Genomic DNA, 23,930 nt, shown 5'->3' with positions numbered 1-23,930 from the left:
GGGGGGGGGGGGCTTCGGGACTCCACACAAGGCAACACATCCCAAATTTCACTGGCTCGGCCACCACGCCCAAGGCTTCTGTCCTAACAAAACCTACAGTTAATATACTTTTCACGTTCTCTTAAGTAAGTTTAAAAGGAAATTTTGGCATCTACCTCAAAGGAAACATAATATTTTTCAAATAAAATAATTAAACAAAGGTACACACTCTTCATATAATTTTTTCATCACCTCCTAAAATCACATACAGACTGCCAGGAGATCGTATCCCGCTGGGCTGGCCGGCGAGCGGGCGGCCACTGGAACGTCCTCACAGGGAACGAGCATGCACCCCGTCCAGCGCTCTGAAACTCTGCGCGGCCGTCTCTTCTCTCCTTCGGCCCCATGAACACCTTGGTCCACAGCCACACCCACGTGAGCGATCACCAAGGTCATCACGAGCTGGGAGGCTTTCTCGATGACTTCCCATCGGTCATGGGTGTGAACCTCATGTGGGATGCTCGTTCCGTGTCACCCTCTGGGATTATTTCGAGGACAATAATAGGATTGAGAGGTGGTTTATTTTCTTCTCTATGTTCTGAAGAGCTCACACAGAATCACAAGAACGAAACTCCGATGCCAGAGAAGGAACGGTGCTTATTCTGGTCCATTCTCTGATGCGGGACAGAAGCTGCCAGCTAAAGGTGAACGTTGGCAGCCTGAAGCCTCAGGATGTGCTTGGGGCCGGCGTGCAGCTCACAGCCCGTGAGACCTTTTTTGGCAAGGAGCACGGAGGCAGGGCAGGTGCTCAGGCAGTAAACTCGGGAGCTCAGCACATCTCTCTGGCTGAATGATAAAGCACATTTACATGAACGGGGGCACGGCTGACAGTTGAGTCTTTAGGAATTTGTGATAAAGCATCATGACATGACCTGGAGTCATGGAACCCAGATCCCCAGCACTTTGTTCGTTTCCTGAGATGTTTTAAACTTGCTTCTAGGTAGCTCACTCCAGAGAAGCAGCATTTGAGTTGTGGTCTGACAGCGACAAACACCAACGATGACAACACCTAACACTTACATAGGCGTATCTGAGCCAGACACAGTTACAAGTGCTCTGCTGATAAATAATTCTTTCGGTTGGTATCACTGCTACTCTTACTTTACAGATGAGGAAACTGAGGCACAGAATGGTTGACCAACCTGCCCCAGGTCACTCAGCTACCAAGTGGTAGAGCTGGATTTGAACCCAGGAGGTTGGTTGCCCCCAGAATCTAACCACTGTGTCCCACCACCTCTCATGGTCGTGCCAGGGCATTTCTAGGATAACAGGAATACTCAGCTCGTCAGAAGTGCCGAGCCCTATGTGCTTTTCCGTAGGTTGTCCTGTGAAATGATCACAGTGAGCCTGAGAAGTGAGGACCATTATCATAGGTAATAACTAAAGAAATGTCAGGCCAGGGAGGTTAAGGACCTAGTCCCAGGCAACACGCCGGCTGCGCGTCCGTGAGTCGCTGTCCAGGTGCTGGCCGATGCGGGGGCAGGGTGGGGGGTGGTTCAGTGCCGCTAGGATCTCTTCCTTCCCAGAGCTCTTGATCAGGGTGGGGGAAGAGGGAGAGGGAAACGGTAAACAAATAACGCCCCAAATATGTAAGAGTTACCAACGCATAAAGTTCAATGGAAGAAAAAGAACGGGATGTTGAGACCAAACACTGAAGCTTTGGGAGAGAGAAGAGAAGGCATCCAGGAGTTGGGGTGGAGGTCCCCTCGGAACCCAAGGTGGAGACACTTTATGGGGAAGGAGGCAGCTGGTGGCAGGAAACTTGCACCTGGCACAGCGGAGGAGAACCGCCTGGAACAGAGGCTGAGCGCCTGTCCTCGGAGGCTCGCCGTTCTGTCCACTCAGTGGCCACCACATCCCCTCTCTCCCTGCATCCTACAGCATCCGTTTTCTTCTGAGGACCACTCCGCCCTGACTCAGTGCACGCGCTTCATGGAGCTGACCTACCTCGGGTGCTAGGGGCAGGCATGCGACCAGAACGAGCCAAACCGGCCCACACCTTGACCTTGGACTTCCGGCTTCCAGAACCACGAGAGAGTACATTTCCGTTCCTTAGGCCACCAGTTGGTAGGACTGTGTTCCAGCCGCCTCAGGAAACCACCGCAGCCCCACGAGGGGAGGGGGACACAGGAAAACTAAGGTCCTGGGGCAGCCCGGGCAGAAGGGGGCAGGGTCCTGAGCTTCCTCGGTAGGAAGCAGGGGCCTGGTGGGGGCAGGGCCTACCTCCTGCTGCCCGGGACCAGCAGCCCTGAGGCCTCAGTGTCATCACAGGAGCCAAATGCTTCTTTTTCTTTTTTTCTTTTCTTTCATTTTAATAATTGCATAATCTTTTATTTAATTGATATCCCAATTTTCTTACTGCGTGGTGACTAGCATAACATAATACAAATAAATAAATAAAATAAAAATAAGGAGCCAAATGCTTTCAATCTAAAAGTAAAGTCTCACCTGCTGGTGGTAAATCTGTAAATGTCATAAAATTTCACACAACTGACCCCAAGAATATGCAGGTCAAGCGAGGTGACATCGGCTCCGGCCTCTGGTCAGGCTGGTATATTGCACCAAGGGCAGTCTCCTGCTGTCCATCAGCATCCTGTGTGAGCTACGGCGTTACCACTTTATGTGACTTCCACGTGAGTTTAAAATTATTTCAAAATAAAAAGTTTAGAAAATGAAAAAAAAATTAAAAAACAAATTCTTGCCTCTTTCAAGCTGCTCACAGGCCACCCCTTTCCTTTGTCTTATTAACATGGAAGCCAGCCTCCTTTTGGCTCATCTGCAAATAAGTTGTAGGGAACCTTCCAGAACACCCCACAGGCAGGTTTGGAGGCCCACCGGCAGCCAGGAGAAAATGAACCACTTTGCATTTCTTTGTGTTTTTGTTCATTTTGTCAGCCAGAGCCCCAGGAGGGAACAGGGCTGGCTTTCTCCCTGGGACTGAGAGAAGCCGGGCTCAGAGGCGCAGCCGAGAGCAAAGCGCTCATTCAGGCGCAGGCACGCAGGGGCTCGCCGCGGAGACCGGGCGCAGGGCTCGCTTTCTGTGAAATGCCTAATTTTAGTTTCTCGCCATCCTTTGCTCTTCCACGGCGTCCGCTGGCCTGCCTCAATGGCGGGCCTTGTCCACGCGGAGCACAAAGCCGCCTTTGCCCAGGGAGCCAAGAGGAGGGAAGCTACAGCGGAGGTGGGGGTTCCCCCCCCCCCCGCATTGACTGGCCCCATTCTTCCCCAGCTCACTGAGGGCTGCCCTGCCAGGGGACGCACGGCTCTGAACTCCCAAGTGCCTCTCTCCTGGCAAGTGGAGAGTGTAAATAAATCTTGGGGTGAGGAAATGGGAGAGAAGAACGGTGTCCACATCACACTGCACTCAAGTGGTCCCAGGATTTGGAAACTTCTAAGCAGAAGCATGAGGAAGTAGGGACTTGCCTGTCCCTGGGGGCATTCAAGCAGGGGCAAGGCTCTATCTGGGCAGGACTGCTAAGGAAGGGTTGGAGGGAGGTGAGTGATGGACGGATGGACAGGAGCATGGCAGACAGATGATTCGTAGAGAGATGACAGATATAGGTTAATAGATGATAGAGAGATGGGGTTGATAGATTGATAGATGACAGGTCAGTAGAGAGAGAGACAGATGATGTGTATACAGATGGTGATTACAGATAGGTAAACAGACAATGGATCATAGATAGAAGAGGGATTCAGGTACACTGATGACAGGAAGGGAGGGGGGAGGGGAGGGAGAGCCATGCTTCTCAGACAGGAGGGCACAGCTGACTGTCAGAGGCTGGGGCCCTGACCACTCAGTGCTGTCTCATCCCAGGGGTGTGTCTACACCTCTCCCAACTCTGCACCGTTTCCACCCAAGCATCTGATAGGCTCCTGGATCAGATGCTGTCCGAAACTGCATGGCACATCAGTTTGCCCAGACTCCCAACCTGCTCTCACTGTGTCCCCCGCGCCCGCCACCGTCCAGAGTGGCTTCCTGCTTCCAGACGCTCAGGCCAAAACCCTCGGGGTTCGCTCTGACTCCTCTCTCATCCTCGGCAAATCCAGGGGACTCTCCCTCCAAAATACACCCAGACTGTGGCCCCGTCTCACGGCTTCTGGCTCGACTACCGTCTTGGTTTGACTTCCCTGGAAGCAGAGCCGGAGGTGGGCTTCGTAATAAACAGCCTGTTTGGAAGATGGTCCCAGAAAGTGGGAGTCAGGGAGCAGGAGAATACATTCAGGGGCATTCTCAAGGTCACTGCTGTAGGAGCAGGGGGTTTACTCTGCACGAGCTCTGAGAACTGCCCATCCAAAAGATGGGCAGCCAGGACATTTGCCCCACCCCCTCAGTTGAGGACTAGCCCTCAGGCGTGAGCTCCCCTGATGTTCTGGCCACGCCCCTGCTTCAGGGGAGAAGGTCCAGGGCCCCCAGTACATGCCCGAGGTGGGGTCCTAGCACTGGGTGCTGGTACGTGTCTAACCACCACCTGGGTGGGACAGGGGAGTGGGCACGTAGCAGCTGCCTGTTTCCACGGTGTAAATACTTCTGTGGCCAAGTTCAAGCTGCCAACATGACAGTAACAGCAACCAGGCCACCGTGGCACTTGGGTGCCGGGACCAGCCTGGAGGGCGCCGGCACGTGGCCTGCTGCCCGCCTGCCCTGTGGGCAGAGTTGGAACCACAGCTGAAGATGGAGGCAGAGGTGGTTGTAGGGAACGGCAGGCAGGTACCCAAAAGAGCAGCTACTAAGAGCGTGCTCTCAGCCACTACCATCTCCAATGACATGACCTACTTTACTCCATACGGTCTCATCCCTCACGGTGGCTAGGTCAACCCCCTTCCAAGTGTTAGCTCTGGAAACTAAGCCCAAGCCTCCAGTGGGGTCTCAGCACCTCCCCAGCATCCCAGCCCTGGCCACCAAGTCTCATTGGCTTCAACACCTCCAGTCCCCCATCACTCACTGTACATAAGCCTCCTGGTCCCCCTGTTCACCAACACTCCAAGCACGCATCTACCTCAGGACCTTTGCACTTGCAATTCCTCTGCCTGGAGGGCTATTCTCCAAGGCATTTACATGACTAATCCCTTCACTTCTGCCTTGTATCTCTGGCCACGCTACCTAAAAATAGCCAGCCTCTCCTCCCTACCACTCTCCCTCCTCCAGCCTGGCTTTGGGCATGTATAACTCCCTAGTGTCACACCATACATCTGTATCTTTCCGATCAGTTTCCCCTCACTCTACTAGACGATTCACTCTGTGAAGGCAGGGACATCATAGTCTTTACTGCTGTATCCCCAGCACCCAAAACAGCAACAGGCACGAACAAGTGTCCAATAAATAGTTGTTAACAATGGCTGCCAGTCACAAATTCCAGTCACAAGTTCAGATTGATTTCATTTTTAAGCTCCCCACAGGGGATTGCAAAGAACACTCCTGGCTCAGAATCCCGAGTTGAATGCCCTTCAAAATCCAGCCCAGCCCCAGTGGCCTCTCCCCAGCACTTCTGCCTTGGGCTGGCCTCTCCCCAGCACTACACAAGCACTAAGATCTCCCTGTTACTGGTTCTCGAGATAGAAACCATCATATCCATCAACACAGAGCAGGTGCACACAGTCACAAATGTAACAGGTGAACCCTCCAAATTCAAGGCAGACCCGGAACCAGCCAGAAACAGAGAAATGGTATTGAAAAGTCAGCACCTGCCCAGCAGCTTGGACAGGCTACAACAGAGGCCACGGGCTCTAAGTTCTACGCCCACAAGTCATACTGGGTCACTTCCGCTGCACCAGTTGGTCAAAGCAAGTGACAGGGGACACAAGGGGGCAGGAAACAGCACCTCTCCTAACGGGGGACAGGGCTAAGTGATACTGCAAAAGGGTGGGGGCGGGGTCGGAGGTAATGGTTGTGGCCACCTTTGGAAACAACTTGAATCACATTGTTGTCCCCTTTTTATAGGTGGAGGAGGGCACAGAGAGGGCAAGTAACTCAGCTGAGGTCACCCAGACTCAGGACTCAAAGCCACACAATCTAACTCAGCATCCCCCCCCCCGACCCACCCCTCCCGGAGTTTAAATTCGGACCTGGACACAAGCCACCTGTGTGGCCAGCACAGGTCACCGAGCCCAGCTCCGTGGGGACGGGGGGCCTGCTGTGTCCCCAGCAGCCAGCACTATGGCTGCACTGCAGGCGGACAATGGCGGGTTGGCTGGTCAGGGTCCCCCGGTATAACCCGACAGGAAAGAGTCGGTGTGACACTGAAAGTCACTCCCCGAGTCCCACACCCTGGGACAGGGTGAAGGAAGCACGGAGCCTCGAATGTGCACATCAGTGTGATGTAGCTCTCTGCCCAGCTGACGCGCCCGGCTCCTTCCTGGCATCGGCCGCGGCCTGTCTCCAAAACTCGAGCTCTTCTCCTTCCCCAAACCGCTCTCCTCAACCTTCCCATCTGAGGGCACAGGCCACCCGTGTGGGGGTCACCCGCATTTCCCTCCCTTGCCCCGCACGCCCAGTGTGCATCCTGTGTCTCCCACCTCCACCTACGTCTCCGCATTGCTTCCTCTCAGGTAACAACCTCCACACACACTCGACCCATTTATCCCCTAAGCAGAGGCAGACGGATTCTTCCCAGTCCCAGACCAACGGGTCACCCTCTCACACAACCTTCAATGGCTCCACATTGCTCATAGGATACAGACCACAAGCCTCAGCTCCGCCTGGGCTGGCCCCTGCCCATCTCCCCACCCCACGCACCAGCCCTCTGGCCCACGCTCACACGCATGCCCCCTTCTGCCACGGGGCCACCACCCACGCTGCTCCCTCTGCCTGGAACAGACCCCTTAGAATTCTAGTTCGTTCCTACTTACCTTTCAAATTTCATGCCACTATTTATCTTCAAGACACAGTTCAAAGAGGAAAAAGCAAGGTGGACAACGGGAAAAAGATGATAAGAAAATAATGCAGAGTTGGGGCGCCTGGGTGGCTCAGTCGTTAAGCGTCTGCCTTTGGCTCAGGGCATGATCCCAGGTCCCTGGGATCGAGCCCCATATCGGGCTCCTCCTCTGGGAGCCTGCTTCTTCCTCTCCCACTCCCCCTACTTGTGTTCCCTCTCTCACTGCCTCTCTCTGTCAAATAAATAAATAAAATCTTGAAAGAAAGAAAGAAAGAAAGAAAGAAAGAAAGAAAGAAAGAAAGAAAGAGAAAAGAATGCAGAGAAATTTTCTGAACGCACATACAAAAGCTCATCATGGCTGCCCCTGGGAGGGAGACTGGGAGCACGGGCGAGACCCCGTGTTTGGCACAGCAACGAAGAATCAGTGCCGGCCAAAGGCGCGCCGGGCACCGGGCACCCGACACGCGGCTTCGCTGAATGCCGACCGTAACCACCTGGGGCGGGTATGACCACCGTGTCCCCATTCCACGGTGGGGAAACTGAGGCCCAGAGAGGAGAAACAGTGGCTAGAACAGACCACAACCCGGCCGATGATGCCAAGCCGGCACGCCCAAGCCTACCGCGTCCCGTCCCCGCCGTCACGGAGTTTTCTCGACACGTGCGTGTACCACTTTCCCGTTTAAAACCTGTTTGTTTGTTTTTAAAGAACGGTATCTGCCATCTCCCATGGAAAACATTTGTTTTCCTTCTCCTGCCTGTATTTCCAGGGTGGGGAGGGCAGATTGTTTTGCACGGCTTACACCTCCCATGTAAACATGCTTCTGAGTGTTTGCTGAAGACCGTTTTGGTCGAAGCTAAGCTGATAAAAATGAGAACACGTGCAGAAGCCCTCCTCAAAATAACTGTAACAACGGGATTGCATATTAGCTCGAGTGTTCTCCGACAGGGTGAGCTCAGGCTCCTCTAGACGGCAGCTCACGGCTTTCAGGAAGGACGCGGGGTCCTGGGACCAAGTAACAGCACCTGGCCCAGAGGGCTCTGGCTGTGTGCACCCTGCTGCCCGTGGGACCCGCGCCCGGCTCAGCCCCCAGGAGAGCTCTGACCCTGCTTGTCCTGCAGCTGGAGGGGCGACAAAGACACAAGGCCTTTCGGTGCTTTCTGAGGCCGCCCCAGCAAACAGGGAGCACCGCCCTCCACAGTCAGGACAGCCCCTGCCCAGACTCGCACCGCCTGGTGGGGACCAGGAGGAGGGTGTGAGCTCCCTGGGGCCCTGCTTTCGCCTTCCCTGGCTGACACTCATGGGCGGGTACCAGCAGGCCAGTTACGGCTGACCTACTGGGCCAAGGTCACGACCTCTCGGAGAGGTAGAACTGTCATTTCTCTGTGCATGAAGGAGGAAACTAAGCCCGGCCTGATGCAGGCAGCTGCCGAGGCCAGCCAGGGGCGACCGGCAGGGCTGGGGTTCGACCCTGCCCAGAAGACCAACGTGTAGACACCGGGTGCTGGCTCCAGCTGTCTGCAGGAAGGATGTGCGCTGGGGCCTGGCCCAGGTCCCTTCCCACCCAAGGCCTTTAAACAAGATGAGGAGAGGGGCGCCTGGGTGGCTCAGTCAGGTGAGCATCCGACTCTTGGCTTCAGCTCAGGTCATGATCTCAGGGTCCTGGGATTGAGCCGGGCATGGGGACTCTGAGCTCAGCAGGGAGTCTGTTTAAGATTCTCTCTCTCTCCCTCTGCCCCTACCCCCCCAGCTTATGCGCTCTCTCTCAAATGTTTTTTTTTTAAAGATGAGAAGTTACAGCAGTAACTCAACATGGACACACGCGTACCCATGCACACACACACGTGTGCGAAGACTTCCTCCTCCAATGACTTTTGACAAAAGTCAGCACAAGGAGCTATGTGAACGTTAGCGCCTCAAAGACAGATGGCAAGTTGACCTTAAAAGAGCTGCTGGTGAGTCTCTGACCGTGTGTCTCTCCCCACGACTGCCTCTTCTTTTCAGGAAGGCAGGAGGGAGGAGCACAGGGAGAAGGGGAGAGGAGGTAAGGAGGAAAGATGGAAGGAAGGAGGGGAACACAGGAAGGGAGGGAGAGAAGGGGGAGAAAGAAGTCTGAAACCTCCGGTGATTCTGGGGAGGAGACCCTATTTTGTCCTCTAGGCCTGCCCACCTTCTTCCCACGTTGCGCACAGCACAGACGCCCACCGAGCCGCCAACCTCAGGGCACGGGGGCCGTGCTCAGCATCCCGAGCCCAGGCTCCGCAGGAGAAAGGCCACTGGGAGAAATACATAGAGGGTTTCTAGACCGCCCATAGCAGGGAGATGGCCAGCAAATATGGGCTCTCAGATCCCTCATCACAGGAGAGAGAGAGAGAGAACAGGTGGCGCATGGCAGGTGCCCCAACCACACTCCCAGTCCGAGGCTGGGATGGTCCCCAAGCTTCCCAAGGGTGACAGGGACTACACAGTGATGGCCCCACCAATCCCTGGAGTGAGGCCTCATTTCAGGCTTCCCTGCATGAGAAGACAGCAGAATCCCACCACAAGAAACCCCAGGGAGCCACGTCTGTGCACAGTCCGTACAAACACCCCCACAGGGGTCTGCGAGCCCGAGGCACAAGCAGGCTGGAAACCTGGAGCTCTTCACAGGCCCTGAGAACCACCTCTCGGCCTCCCTCTCCCTCACACACGGGCGCACACATGTGCACACACACGTAGACAGGCAGGCTCCTCGCCCCAGGCTCCCTGTTGCTTCTGCCGGTGCAGACAAGCCCCCCACTCTGCCCAGGAGTCCCTGGCACAGGCCCCTGGCCCCTCCTGGGCACCATCCCGTCACCCTCCCCCTCCTCCCCACCCTCCAGTCATTGACCGACTTCAGTCCCTTGAGCCCCCCTCAAGCGCCTTCCCGCCTCCAGGCCTTTGTACAGACCACCTTCTCCACCCAGAAAGTCCTGCCCTTCCCACTTGGGCTGGTTCACTCCAACCCACCTTTTGGCTCTCGACTCAAGTGACACCTTCCCTGAGCTCCCCCAGCCTGGGCAGCCTCCCCCTGGTGGGACTAGTGTTCGCCTGAGGGACAACCCAGCCCCAGCCCACCCCCCATGAGACTACCCCATGGGATGGGGCAATGCCTCTGCTGTCCGTGCTGTCCCTGTCCCTGCCATCACACCTGGCCTGAGAGAAGGCACTCGGTGTGTTGGACAGGAGGGAGGGAGGAGGGGAAGTGGAGGGGAGGCGAGGGGAGTCCCCACTTGCAATCAGCCACCTGGTGTCATCACACGTATGTTCTGTGCCTCTTCTTTCCCAGCCCAGGCTCTCACTCTCTGGGGGGAGAAGCCGTCTAACACCCTCTCTGCAACAACCAGAGTCACACCCCATGAAATGTTTGGTAACTGGGCTCCTGGGTGCCAACGGGAGAGGCGACCTGGGTCCCCTAGCCCAAGAGTCCACCATGAGAGCTACAATGTCAGCTCTGCCCAGGGTCAGGAAAAGGAACCAGAAAAATAAGACGAGAGACTGGAGTCTCTATTTCCCTGAGGGAACAGCTGCTCTGAGCTAATGTCCTCCTGGAATAAACTGTCATTAGTTCATTTTAAAAACCACACAGAGACTAATTATTACCAAATTTGTAGGCTTCTTTTTAGCAATGTGTATCACCAAGAAGTGAGGCTCCGAGTGGCTGCCCTTCACACCTGCTCCTGGAATTTCCGAAAAGGCAAGACCATTCGCCCTGAAGTCCTCATGCCCTGTTGTCGCTGTTCTTTGTTGGGGGATTTTTTTCCCCTCAATTTTACTTTCCTCAAGGGTCCCTGCGAGTAGGAAGAAGGGGCCACAGGGTGTCATTACCATATATTCAAGACAAAGCCAGCGTTCACTGAACGTCCATGCAGAGCAGTACTGTTCTGGAGCTGAGAACAGAACAGTGAACAACACAAATCCTTACAGAAAAAAGGAACCAATACAGTTCCCGGAAAATGGGGAAGAGTTGGGAAAATATTAGAGGAAAGGTGTCGCCAATGTTTGCAGTAACAACCTTAAGGAAAGGCAAGCCCCATTAGATCCCCCAGACGACACAAACGGGCCTGTGCCCCCCCCCCCAAGGGGCTGCCCAGATGACCAGAACCGCGAGACGGGCTCTTAGTTTGTTACTAAACGTCCCCTGCTGCTCACCTTTCCCACCAAAACAGTGAGACAAAATAATGCATTATCCCTAAATCTTTCGTTGCTTATATGAAGGCAGAACCAGCTACCCATGAGGACTGGGAGGAGGAAAACACACAAGAGCAGGAGGGCCCGCTGTCCGATGCCTGCTCCTGAGCCCGAGGCCAACCTCCAGCATCATCAGCCCGGCACGCTCACAGCACAACGTCCCAGCTGGGGCTGTGACTCGGCCTTGGGCCTTGCCCTTGACCTGGGCCTGTTACGTCCTAATTTCCCCAGCCCAGCTCCCCAGTTAGGAGGATGGGCACAGGGCCTCCAGAGGAGTGTCCCTGCCATTCCAGCGACCCCGTGAAGCAGCCCCAGGGCCAACCAGAGGCAAGGGTGTGAAGGTGGGAAGGGATGCCTGATTGTCACCGGGCAGTGCTGACCTCAGGCCAGGAAGACCTCTTCTGGCAACATAGTGAGGACACCAGCGGGAGACGTGGGTGTCAGAGCCTCCATGCTGCAAAGGACCAGAGCCCCCCATTGTCACTGGCTAAAATGCTTAGGGGCCACCAAAGGCCTTGGGTGGAAGGTTCTCTGTAGTGATGGGCACTGTGCTAAACGCTTCATAGAAACCAGCCCACCAGACCCCACCACCACCCTTCATGGTAGGCACCTCTACAAGTCATCCTCAGGTGACGGATGGGGAAACTGAGGCTCAGTCATGCAGACCCAGGCAGTCTGACACCAGAGAGTCCATGTACCTGCCAGGCCCCCTCCAGACCTCGTCTGCTGGCCTCCCAGTGTCGGGCTCGCCACGTCAGAGGAGCAGGAGACGCTGACGTGGATCTGACTGAGCCCCTCATCTCTGAGAGCTCAGGAGGTCTAGGAAGGGAAACAAGCCTGCTGTGTGGACTGCACCATGGGCCTGTTCTCCACCCTGCAAGGTATCTACTGTGACCTGCCTGCTCCTTCCATCGAGAGGTGGGGTCTATTTCCCTCTCCTTGGCCTTACACTGCCCCTGTGTCCACTCTCATAGAATTAGGCAGAAATGCAGGCTCTAGACCCGGAGAGGCTCCATGCATTTCTACCATTGCCAAGAGACAACGTTGCTGGGTCCATGGAGGGTGAGGTACACATGGAGAAGAGGCCTGGTTCCTCGACCTGCCAGCCTGCGGACACCTGCTTGCGGACCATGGATCTCAGTAGAGAATGAACTAGACACAACACAGAAGGGGACGAATCTGAGAGGTCTGGTGCTTAGGACATAGGGACCCTGTCATCGTACTTGTGTATGTGGTATTGTCAGTGCGGCTCGTCAAACCGAGAGCTTCCGGGTGGGTGATAAGCCCCCACACCGTGCTCCCTGCACACAGCAGTGTCACTATGTCAACACAGAAATAATAACCCAAGAGTCACAAGCCCAAGATGATAATAGATAGCATTTCCCCGTCTCCTGAAACCGATAGCCCCTTTGTGACCTTTGTGACTTTGCTGTGTCTGCGTCTCTCCTGTCTCAATGTGTGACCACGGTTACTTTAGTAATGTCTTAAGGCCATCTTCTTCTGTATGTAAATAAACTTGGATTCAAGGAAGATCATATACACGCACTCCCTATGGAGAACCTGTAACCCCCACCATACGTGGAGTCTAACAAGAAAATAAAGAATGTGGGGCAGGGACAGGTGACCCCAGCACAGCAGCACCCAGGTGCTGAGATGGCTCTGATGCTCACGAGTGCTCAGGAGCTTTGCACGAAAGACCCTGCTGACAAATGTGCCAAGGTCAGCAACAACCCGACTCATGTGACTGCAGAAACACAGTCATCCCCGAATTAACATTGCCCGAGACAATGTTTTCCTGCCAAAGGGAAGCAAAAAGATAATTTCTGGCACATCTCTCTGACTTGATTCAAATCCCCTGAGCTGGTGATTACAACAAGGCAAAAATTTTTCTGCACATGGATACAAACTTCCAAGTAGTGGGACCAAAAAAATAAGTAGTAACACAACTCATTAGTAAGAGTATCGAGACAGATGGTAACTTTAACAAAGTGTTACATTTAAAACAACTGCATAACAACGTATAATAAATATATTTATTAAGCCACGTGGCCACAGTCCTCCACTTGGGTCTTGGCAGGTTCGTTCTGTGACCGTCCACTGATCACCGGCAGTCTACTTGTGCCGTGCCCGTTAGGTAAGGTGCACTGCCAAGCTACCCATCCAGTAACTTGCTTGAACAAACAAGGACATGGCCCCAGCCCATTAAAGAGGAAACCTTCAAGGACTCTGCCGACAGCTGATTCTCTGCCATCACCTTGCCTGACTTTCAATAAATAAATCTCATCCTGGTGGCCATTCTGGTTAAATGAACTGGGAAATGGTAGAGTCTGTCTGCGTCTGTGTGTTTATATAACTACAGATACATAGATGTCCATCAGATGGATTGCCTGAGCCAGGAAAGGGAGGAAACACTAGAACCTATTCCATCTAAGAGACTGAAGCCCTTCAGGTAAGACGTATAAAGGGGTCAGCAGAGAATGAGCAGGGCTGACCGAGTGGGCGGGGCAGAGAGTGGCTGGAATGGACCTGGGTGAGGTAGAGGGTGGGCGGGACCGGACAGGGTGGGTGGGGCAGAGTGGGCGGGGCAGGGAGCGGCTCAGATGGACAGGGATGAGTGGGGCCGGGAGTGAGTGGTGTGGGGAAGTGGGCGGGGCAGGAAGTGGTCTGGGCAGGTGGGTGGGTGGGGCATCAAACTCCCTGGATTCAAGTTCCTCCCCCCAGCCACCTCTTCCTGCAAATGTGCCCACGGTGGGGCACTCGGCCTCCCCAGCCCCCCAGTGCTACCTCAAGGGTTTAGAGGAAGATGAAACAGAAGGAAGCCTGGTGGCCCCGCCTGGAACAGAGTTGACAACATGCACATTTTCACTGCAGCTATCAATAATTTACCAGACTGTCAGCTCCGTGAAGGCCAGTGACCTTGTCAGTCTTGTACCCGGGATAAATATAATCAAATAAAATTTGGGTGGACATAATGTTCAGGCTTAGATCACACATCTTAGTCCAACCTTTAATTTCTCAATGAAGAAATGTCATGAAACATAATAATTGCTTCAGCCTTCTGGAGATTCCTTCTCCATAATTTTCAAAGGGCAGCCTGCAGGCCACATGCAGCCCCAGATGCTTGGTTTGGGTTGGGGTTTTGTTTGTTTTTAGGTTGCCATGGCAGAGGCTGCAGCTGATTACCTACAGCCAGGCTGACTCTCCCCTTCTTTACCTGCTCTTGTGAGAGGCAGCCATGCACCTCTCCAAAACAACCAACCAAACACCCAGCACACAAAACCCCACATTTCCCAGCCCCCCAGCACCTGCCAAGGAGGCCAGCGGATGTCCCTGGTAGGGCTCCCAGGAAAGCAGGGTCGTGACTCAGCAGGTGGACACCCCTCAACCTGTCACCATCCCCTTCTTTGTGCCCAGAAGGTGTATCTGCTGATAGAGATGCAACAACCACCCCGGAACCAGTAGCTCGCAAGAAAGTCACAGAGCCTTCGACCCTGCCACCAGGAAGCGGGTGTGCTGTCTGCACTTCCACAAAAGAAAACCCGGATCTTATTTTAGCCAGTGCTAGTTAGCTTTCCTAGTACGTGACACCAAACCAATCCCTAATCATAAACTTGACAATATCTCATAATCACATTTCACATACAAATCTGGATGTCCAGCCTCCAGATATAAATAGGGTTATCTGGCAGCCCTGGACCTGTGCTCCCACATGGCCCTAACGGGCTCTGTGTGAGCAGTCCACTCCCTGACTCGCCGGCTGGCCAGGGTGCGGCTCCTGTAGACCCTTCGGCTCAGGCCCCACGTGAAACAATTTTATAGGACATAGACTAGCTCCCACCTCGCAAATGCAAAAGAATAAGTCCCAAATCCTCTGATATCCGTTGGTTATATTCACACTTTCTCCTTTCGTCTCTCTCCCTGTGACATTTTATGTCCACCCCATAAATGACTGTCTGGTTGAAGCACCAATGGGGGGTCCAGAACATTCCCTCCTTTCACAGCCCCATGGGCAGCTGCAGCTGGTGTGACCACGCCACAGCCCTAAGTGTTACAATGGCTCAGCTGTGTCCTTCTAGAAGGTGTCCTTCCCTGAAAGGGCCCGTCAGGCAAACTCACAAAAGTGAAACCCCCTCCCCCCAAATACACATTCAGATCTTATTTCAAGACCACCAAGATGCTGTCCCAGAATTATAGCACCAGAGTCGGTAACTTGGAGAAGGTGAGGGGACTCTGGGTGGCCTGCAGTCTGGGAAGGGAGCAGGCAGACAGCTAGGGAGCAGATCTGAGGAGGAGGCTCTGGGGCTGGACAGGGAGGGAGCAGCGTCTGAGGAGGAGGCTCTGGGGCTGCACGGGGAGGAAGCTGTGGAGGTAGGAAAGGCCCTAGAAGAACAGTGATTCTGGGAAAGGGCAGATGAGGTCTGGAGCTAACGGCTGGGTGGAAAGAGACTGCTAGAGCCAGCCCACCCACACAAGGCCATCCCTGCAGCAAACATGCAGGTAGACCGGAGTCTGACTCAGAACCAGGACCTCCTCATCACCGTGCCCTGAGAATGGACCCTGATGCACTGCGGGGCCCTGAGTCCTGACGAGCCCTGCGGGCTCAGTACAGGCTTACCCACATTCACACGTGGAGGAAATGAAGTGCAGAGAGCCAGCAGCTTAGCCTCGACATGGACCCCGTTATAGGAGGGGCTGCTAAGGGCCCCGGGAGCTGTCCCTCCCATGCCTTCCCACTCTCTTCACAGGGTTCTCTGCCTCCTGAGTTTATTCACAGAAGATGGAATGATCTAGAGGTGGTCAGGGGATGTCTGAGGGGACCTCTGGCTCCTCGAAGCTGTGAAACCAATGAAAATGACCAGTGTCTCAAAATTTACTCATGGTTACAGACAAGAGCTCAGTCAGCCTCACCTGCCGGGAGTTAGGGACACTTCCACTATGTGACAGGAAGGAAATGATGTTCAGAGAGGTGAGGTGACTTGCCCAAAGTCACTTCACCTGTGTGTGGCAGAACCAGGACTTGGACCCATCCATCCAGCTCCAGACAAAGTATATTTGCAGATCACTGTTCCCTTAACCATTCAGAGAGCCATCCGGCAAGAAGCAAACATGGCATGTTTTAGTTCCTCTGGGGAAGCTCACTGAGTTGAAATAAATGAATTTTGTGTGGATATGAAATGGTCTCTGTTTGGACATCCTGCCCTTAACAACATGAGGAGATCAGACTGAAGAAGGCCAAGGGTCTCTCTAGCAGGACAGCTCTGGACCGTGACAATCCCACGCTGGTGTGCTCATTCAATCAACAAACACTCCCCAGGAAACAGCCAGGTGTGGCATAACCAGGACAGTGGACAAGGCCCAGCCCTCAGGGGGCTTGCAGTCCAGAGCAGTGCTGCCCAACACTGTGGGATGGAATGTTCTAGATCCACACTATCCAATATGGCAGCCACCAGCCACATGTGGCTATTGAGTTCTTAAAATGTGGTCAGTGCAACTGAGGAAAGGAAATTTTGATTTTAATTTATTTAACTCAGATTTAAATGGCTACAGATCGCTGGTTACGGTCCTGGACAGTGTTGTCTAGAGGGAGAGACATAATAAACTAGGCTGTCACATAAATAAGTGAGATCATTTCAAAGAGTCACAGAGAAAAGGCAATTGGCAAAAGATCAAGAGGGGCGCAGAGTGGAGAGGGGGAAAGCCGGGACCCTGAAGTTGGTGGCTGACCTTCGACGAAACCCTCCCTGCTCATGGCATTCTGCGTGGCATTTGGGTGAGAAGGGGGCAGGGAACAGAAATTTCAGAAGTATCCAATCGTTCTCTGTTCAGTGCTTTTATCGTCAGAAAAAGAACTCAAGTTTTTAAACTCCGTATCTTTTCAAAGCAGCCAGCTTTTATTTCTAATAAGCCCAAAGAAGCAGACGAGGTAATTACCGCATAGCTCTGCTGCTAATTAAGCCACGCGGACACTCTGCCAGGGGCCACAGGGACATCGCCGGGACTTGGGACCCGGGAGCAGAGCGTCGGAGCCGAGGAGGATGCAGAAGGGCAGAAACGGGGTGCGTCTCCCTCATCACCACCAGGCCGCTGGGCTGCAGACCAGACCCGGCTTACACTTTGGAAAATTCCCTGCCCTGCCTCGCGGGACCAGGCAGGGGGACGGGACGAGAAGACCTGGGACTCAGTGCCCAGGGGCCAATGACAGGGAAAGGGAAGCAGCAAGAGTGCTCCCCCGGGGAGGAAGGGGAATGTGTCCCTGGGTCAGTCTGCAGCTCAGGAGGACACAGGGTGCTCTGAGACACTCCTCTCCCTCCAGAAGTGGGTGTGCCCCTGCAGAAGAGTGCAGCTGCTGGCCCCCAGCCACCCTCAGACTGTGCCTGAGCGGCTCTTCCCGGGGCCTGGTCCAGCTGGCCAGCCACAGGCCTTGTCAGCTAAGACCCTGTGTCTGGTGCCTACATCCGGTCATTTCACAAGTGCTCACTAGAGCCTCCTGCATGTGAGGTCCGTGCTGGGCTCCGGGCCGAGAGGGGCACACGCCACATGGATGACAGACCCCAAGATCCCAGGCAGAGATGAACCATGAGAGAATCAAGCTGAGGGCCAGGAACGGGGCTGGTTGGGGCAGGGTATCTACTTAATCTAACCGGGGGGACAAAGAGGGCATTCTGAGGAGGTGACATCAGCCCGAGACCTGCAGGATGGGAAGGGGACAGCGGGACACAGAGGTCTAGAGCTCAGGAGTCAGGTCAGGGCAGGGTCCCCCCACACACTCACATGGGAACACGCACACACGGAAACTGTCAGCAGAGAGACTGAGGCCATGGCTGAGCGCTAGACTCAGGGATTCCCCAGGTGAACTCACCTGAGCTGTTTTGCCCCCAGAGGACACCTGGCGATGTCTGAAGACATTTTTGGGTACCATAACTAGGGGTTGGGGAGCTACCGTCATCTAGAAGATAGAGGCCAGGAATGCTGCTGACTATTCTACCCACAGTGCCCAGGACGGCCCCTACCCCAGACAGGAACCGGCCCCAAGTGTCCGCAGTGCCACGCCTGAGAAAGCCTGTCCTCAGTCAAAGGTCCCCCACCTGGTTGGCCCTCCAGAGCAGAATCTTTACAAAGGAAAATGGCCAGGCCCCACAGAAGCATTTTATTTATTTATTTATTTTAAAGATTTTATTTTATTTGACAGAGAGAGACAGCCAGCGAGAGAGGGAACACAAGCAGGGGGAGTGGGAGAGGAAGAAGCAGGCTCATAGCGGAGGAGCCTGATGTGGGGCTCGATCCCATAACGCCAGGATCACGCCCTGAGCCGAAGGCAGACGCCCAACGACTGTGCCACCCAGGCGCCCCCCACAGAAGCATTTAAAAGGTGGTCCCAGTTAACTCTCAGCCCAGTATCTGGTCCTGCACTGGGGAACCCCTGAGGGGCAGAGAGTAGAGAAAGAAGGCAGCCAAGGGCCTGCAGGGACCCCAGTGTGCCCTGCTGGGAAGAAGGGAAGGAGGTGGGTAAGCAGGGAGCCTGAGAGCGAAAAGCAGCAGACTCCAAGGGAAGAGAGGGTCAGAAAGAGGGACAAGGGATGGGGCAAGGACAGTCAGGGGACAAGACAGAGAAGGCTGAGGAGGTGGTCCAGGTTGGACAAGGAGGAGGTCACAGGGCGCCTTCTCTGTGTGGGATCATACCAACCCAGATGCCTGGGGCAGAGGGGCTGAAAGAAGCCTAAGGGCAAACAAAAGTCCCTGTGAGTAGGAACTCCTCAGAAGGAGGAAAGGTCATGGGTGTGCTGCCTTCCCTGTTTAAAGCTCAATTTGGGGAGAAGGCCTAGCCATGCCTGTGGGTATAGAGTAGAGATTTACGGAGAGGAGCCTGTCAAGGGTGCAGACGGAATCATTAACGCAGCGATGATGCGGAGAGAGTGGAAGGACAGGCCCTCAGGGAGCACCGTTCATCCCGCCACGCAGTCCATGGCCACAGACGCGGCCACTGAGAGATTTAATGCACTAATAAGGCCACAAAAAGCTGCTCAAGCTCACCAGCAATCAAGGAGCCACAAATTAACAGAATGAGCCACCATTTGTCACTCTTATGCGGGGGAAAAGGAGATTGATGATCTCAGACGTTGGCAAGCCATCAGAGAAAGGGCACTCTCAGACATTCTGGAAAGAATGTCAATTGGTACATTTTCCAGGGTGCAGTATCATAAAAAGAAAATGTGGGTCCCCTGTGACCCAGACATCCCATAAGATGGGACACGCCCTACCGGACATTTACACGGGAGCACGAGGAGGCTTTGCCCGGTAACCACAGCCAGGCGGACCGTGATGGGTGAAAACTAGAAACAACACAAATAGGCACGCTGAAAAATATATTCCTTGGCATACTATGCAGGTATTAAGAGAGGGAGATGGAAATAGATCACGTGACAAGACCTCCAAGACCCAGTGTGGAGTAGAAACACAAGGTGAAGAACCTTATATACAGTGTTTTCTTACAGCCTTTTTCCAAGACCATGCAGCCATAAACCTATAGGAAAGGTCCAGAGAATCTCCTCTAAACTCATCACAGTGGTAACCTCTGAAGAGAGGGATTGTTTACTTTCCTGAGAATGTTCCGAGTTTTTATTAAGAGAATACTGATGCATGAAAAATGCATTTGGGGGGCACCTGGATGGCTCAGTTGGTTAAGTGTCCAACTCTTGATCTCAGCTCATGTCTTGATCTCAGGGTCGTGAGTTCAAGCCCCACGTTGAGCTCCATGCTTGGCATGGAGCCTACTTAAAAAAAAAAAATGCATTTGGGGGATTGAGGATAAATGCAACCTTGGGCTGTTTTATAAAAACCTAGAATCCAGATAAAAGGAGGCCACTCTTCTCCTTGACTTTGTGCTGGGTTATTCTGCAGCTGGTGCGCTAGCTTCAACTTCCAGGAGTAGGTCTTTAGAGCAGCAGGAGAACCAATGAAGAGGTCCTGAAGGGAGGGCAAGATGAGGGCTGGGACTTTTCAGCCCTAGTGAAGAAAAGACGCAGATCGGTGTGATAACTGCCCTCAAAAGCAAGCTCTCTGAAACCCCCAGCAGCACGTACCATGAGACGATCCCACCAGGACTAATGGGCTGCAGCCTCCAATGAGCCATCTGAGGAATTTTTAAGTAAGTCTGTCCAAAGAAAAGCATGCCCCGCACCAGGAAGAAGTGAGTCCCCCATCAAAAGAGGTATGCAAGCATGCCAAGCCAACCAGGCAAGGTAGTTATAGAAAATTCTCCCCCAGTCCACTGTTCCTGCTTCAAGCTCCGGGCTGCTTCCAACTGGAAGATTCTGATCCTCTTTCTGCCAGAACTCCTCTGCTTAACACAATCCATAAATACTTAATTGCTTGATATCTTTAGCAAGGTTCTACCCTTACAGAATTATACATCCTGTAGACTCTTCACCTCAGACATCTGCTCTCAGGGTCTCATTTTGACCATCTGAGCCAGAGACTAACTCAGGCATTTGCCCTCCCACGGCATCATGTCACCACCCAAGCCCTTCCACCTCTCCCTGGTGGACTGGCACCAGCCACCTGCCGAGCCCTCTGTTCCACCCACGGAGGCATCAACTCACAGACAGCCAAAAAGCTAAATCCTCCATAATTTCCGTTTCAAGTTTGCTTCCTTTTACTGCCAGGGAGACAAAAGGAGCTGGGAAGGGTTCTCTCGTGACGAGCCACTCAACTTCCATAATTGGAACAATCATGGGTGAGCATCCCCAACACAGAGAAAACCAATCCATCATGGAGTGCTGAAGGCTTAATCCCCAATTCCTAGTAAAAGGATTAATTAAAGCCTTAAGGGCCGGCTTATGGCAGGCTCTGCTTGAAACTCCAAGGAAATTAACTTGCCCTCCCAGATGTAGAAAAGCCAGGGATTTCCTCGGCTGGTACCTTAGTCTGACCAAATGACACAGTGTCAATAGTCCTAACAAAGAAATCTTACAAGCCTTGCATGGGTTTATTGTTTAAAATTTCAAATTGGGCCCTGGTGCCCAAAGAGCTGCCTTTAATAGGTCCCTCTTTGTAGTTGGAGAGTAAAGCTCCTATGTGTTCCAGTCAAGTGAAGGAATCCCTCCCCACAAAGCCTGCGTTCACCCGGGCCCCAGGGATTATCTTGATTTTGATGCCCACCATTTAACGTGATCAAGTCCCCATCTGGGGCCAGTGCATTTAGAGAGAATAAGTCTTCTAAGGAAGGTAAGGGCAACTTATTGTCAAAACATCATCTATGAGGGGATTGTGCTTCTCTAAGATAGGAAATTGAGTCCAGTGGCTTGATACCAAAACACCAGCTTTGATTCTTTTTTTGAACCCCACATTTCAGAAGCTCAGACTTCTCTCTGTGAAGTGAAAATTGCCTTCTGGTGGAGAAAGGTTTTAATGATCACTTTGCTTCCTGCGTCTCCATGGTGACAGGCCCCGCGCAGCCCACCCCCCTCCTGCTTTATTAGGCCTTTCTTCCTCTCTGGAAAGTAATCAATCAAGCCCTATAGACGCCTTTGTAACCGGATTTATCACCTGAACAATCAACGCTGCGGCGGGGGCGGGGGAGTGGACAAAGTCCATATAATTCAATGAAACCTGCTCGGTCCTGGCGCACGCCCTTCACCTCCCTGCCGGCAGCTCCGCCGGGCACACCTGTCCCGAGAGGCGGGCGGGCGGGAGCGCCCAGGTGCGCCAGGCCCCGCCAGAGTTGGGCGTCCAGCCGAAGCCCCTGTGCGCGGCGGCCGCGGGAGCGCTGCCCTGACCGGGCGGGGACGCCCAAGCCGGAGCCGCCGGGGCCCCGGGGAGGGAGGCAGAGCTCGGAGCCACCACTGGCGGAGGCGGCCACAGGTCTGACTCTCTTCCCCCAACTGGTCAGCACCCAAGGCAGGGGAGCCCCTCGGAGGGGACCGCGGAGCCCACAAGCCTGCAAGGAGGGCCGATGCGGAGCGCCCAGCTCTGCCCGGGGAATCGGTTCTTTTCCGGACAAAGGGCTCCGCGGCGCCCCGGCCGCGTTCCTGGGGACGCGAACTGCGGAGCCCGAGCGCCCCAGTCCTGGCGCGGCTTCCCGATTGCAGAGCGCGGCGCGGAGCGGCGCTGGGGACGAACCCAGCGCCACCTACCCCCGGCCTGCCCACCTGCCCGGCCGCCCTCGCCCGGCCCCGTTACCTGGGTTCTCCCCGGCGTCGGCGGAGGAGGTGGCCGAGGAGTCCGTGAGAACGCTGGGGTCACTCTGCGAGCGGCCCCGCGACACGAGGCAGCCGCTCCCGTCCTCGGACGCGGCCATGGGCCTGGCTGGCGCGGGGGCAAGTTGGTGGAATCAGAGCATCCGAGGCGGCCAAGGTCACAGGCGAGGGGGCTGGAGGGGGCGTCTTTTTAAAAAGGAAAATCAAAAAGGACAGGGAAAGGGAAGGAGCCTGGGGACAACGCCAGGCTGGCTTCAGGGCGGTGAGACAATGGCCTCGCGGCTGCAACCAGGCGCATCCCGGCGCGCGGCCTCGCTCTGCTATTTATTCGTGTTTATTCCCATTCTTCGGTCTATATTCCAGGAAAAAAAAAAGTTGAACCAGGAAATAAAAACTTTTTCTTGTCAGTGTTTATTGCGTGCTTGGGGCAGGGGGTGATGTCCAGGAATTTCTGGGGGCGCTCCCTCCCCCCACCCCACCCCCCACCCCCCCGGAAAAAAAAAAAGGGAAAAAGGAAAATCTTTGCTCTTGCAATTGCTTTAATCTGAAAGCTGTTCTTGGAGCATCTGTTGGAAAACATTAGGATTCTCCCATCATGCCGCGCGAGAGGAGCATGACGTCACGAGAGACGGGAGTGAGAGCCAGCGTGGTGATGGGGAGGGGTCTCAAATACCTGGGTTGCCTGCTGCCTGCCCAAGGGAGGTGGGGGGCCCCGATCATGAGTTATGAACTGCCCACCCCCCACCCCAGCAGAGCTCTAGAAACAAGAATGCTTCCACTCCCACTTCCTCCCCTCCCCAGCGGGAGGGGAGGAGACCCTGAGGGTGCCTCCCTTGGAGGCAGGGCCTAATCTCCCCAGCGGCTTCAGGCAGCTAGCTGGTCTCCCTGGCCCTCCCTCTCTTAGGGATGCGGAGGCCAGTAGGTCCTGCTGCCCAGACTCCACCATGGTGGACGGGGGTGCCCTCCAGAGCTTTAGCCCTGCAACCTTAACCCCTTCTCCACTGCCCACCCCTGCTTCCTCCAGGCCCTCAGCCCCCTGCCTGGGAGGAGACAGGCAGGAGAGGCCCCTGCTGCCTTCCAGGGATGCTTCCCCCAGACGCCTTGATGGAGTTGATGGGCCAGGCAGTGAAGGCGACACCCCCTAGGGCTGCCACTTACAGAGGTGCCCTCCAAAGTGCTAATGAGCAATTCTCACCATTCCAGATAGTGACGTGGGGGGAGCACAGGGAACTCCAGTGTCTCCAGCTAAGGCCTGGGGGCAGGAAGGGTAATGAAAAGAGGAAAGCCCAGTGAAGGTGCAGGGAAGGATGGGGTTGGCACAGAGCCAGGCCTCGGAAGGTGCCCAGAGGAGGGGGCATTTCACCAGACGCCCAGATGGCTGGGCCCCAGGGACACTGAGGGAGGCTGCTCCCACCTAAGACTTGCTGTGTGCAGAGGCAGAGTGCAGAAGCTACAACGCTGTGATCCAGTCTCAGCCCCTCAGACAGCTCCAGGGGGCAGGCCCACTCCACGGAGTAAGCTGAGATCAGAGGAGGAGATTGCCAGGGGGTCCCACAGCTGGCCACAGCAGCACAGGAACTGGGACCTTCTGGGAGCTGTTTCTCCAGATTTGGT

General features: G+C 54.5%; 1 protein-coding gene across 1 annotated transcript in view; it reads right to left on the bottom strand.

The window, feature by feature from the left end:
* Positions 1-22,417, bottom strand: part of PHACTR3 (phosphatase and actin regulator 3) — a 213,083-nt gene extending 190,666 nt beyond the window's left edge. The window contains exon 1 of the mRNA XM_040638539.1: positions 22,300-22,417. Coding sequence (XP_040494473.1) covers positions 22,300-22,417 — 118 coding nt within the window. The remainder of the gene's footprint in view (positions 1-22,299) is intronic.
* Between the last annotated feature and the right edge of the window lie 1,513 nt (positions 22,418-23,930).

The sequence above is a fragment of the Ursus maritimus genome, unplaced genomic scaffold (assembly GCF_017311325.1).
Source record: "Ursus maritimus isolate PB19 unplaced genomic scaffold, ASM1731132v1 scaffold_22, whole genome shotgun sequence".
In the NCBI taxonomy this organism is placed as follows: Eukaryota; Metazoa; Chordata; class Mammalia; order Carnivora; family Ursidae; genus Ursus; species Ursus maritimus.
This window is presented reverse-complemented; position numbering and strand designations above follow the sequence as displayed.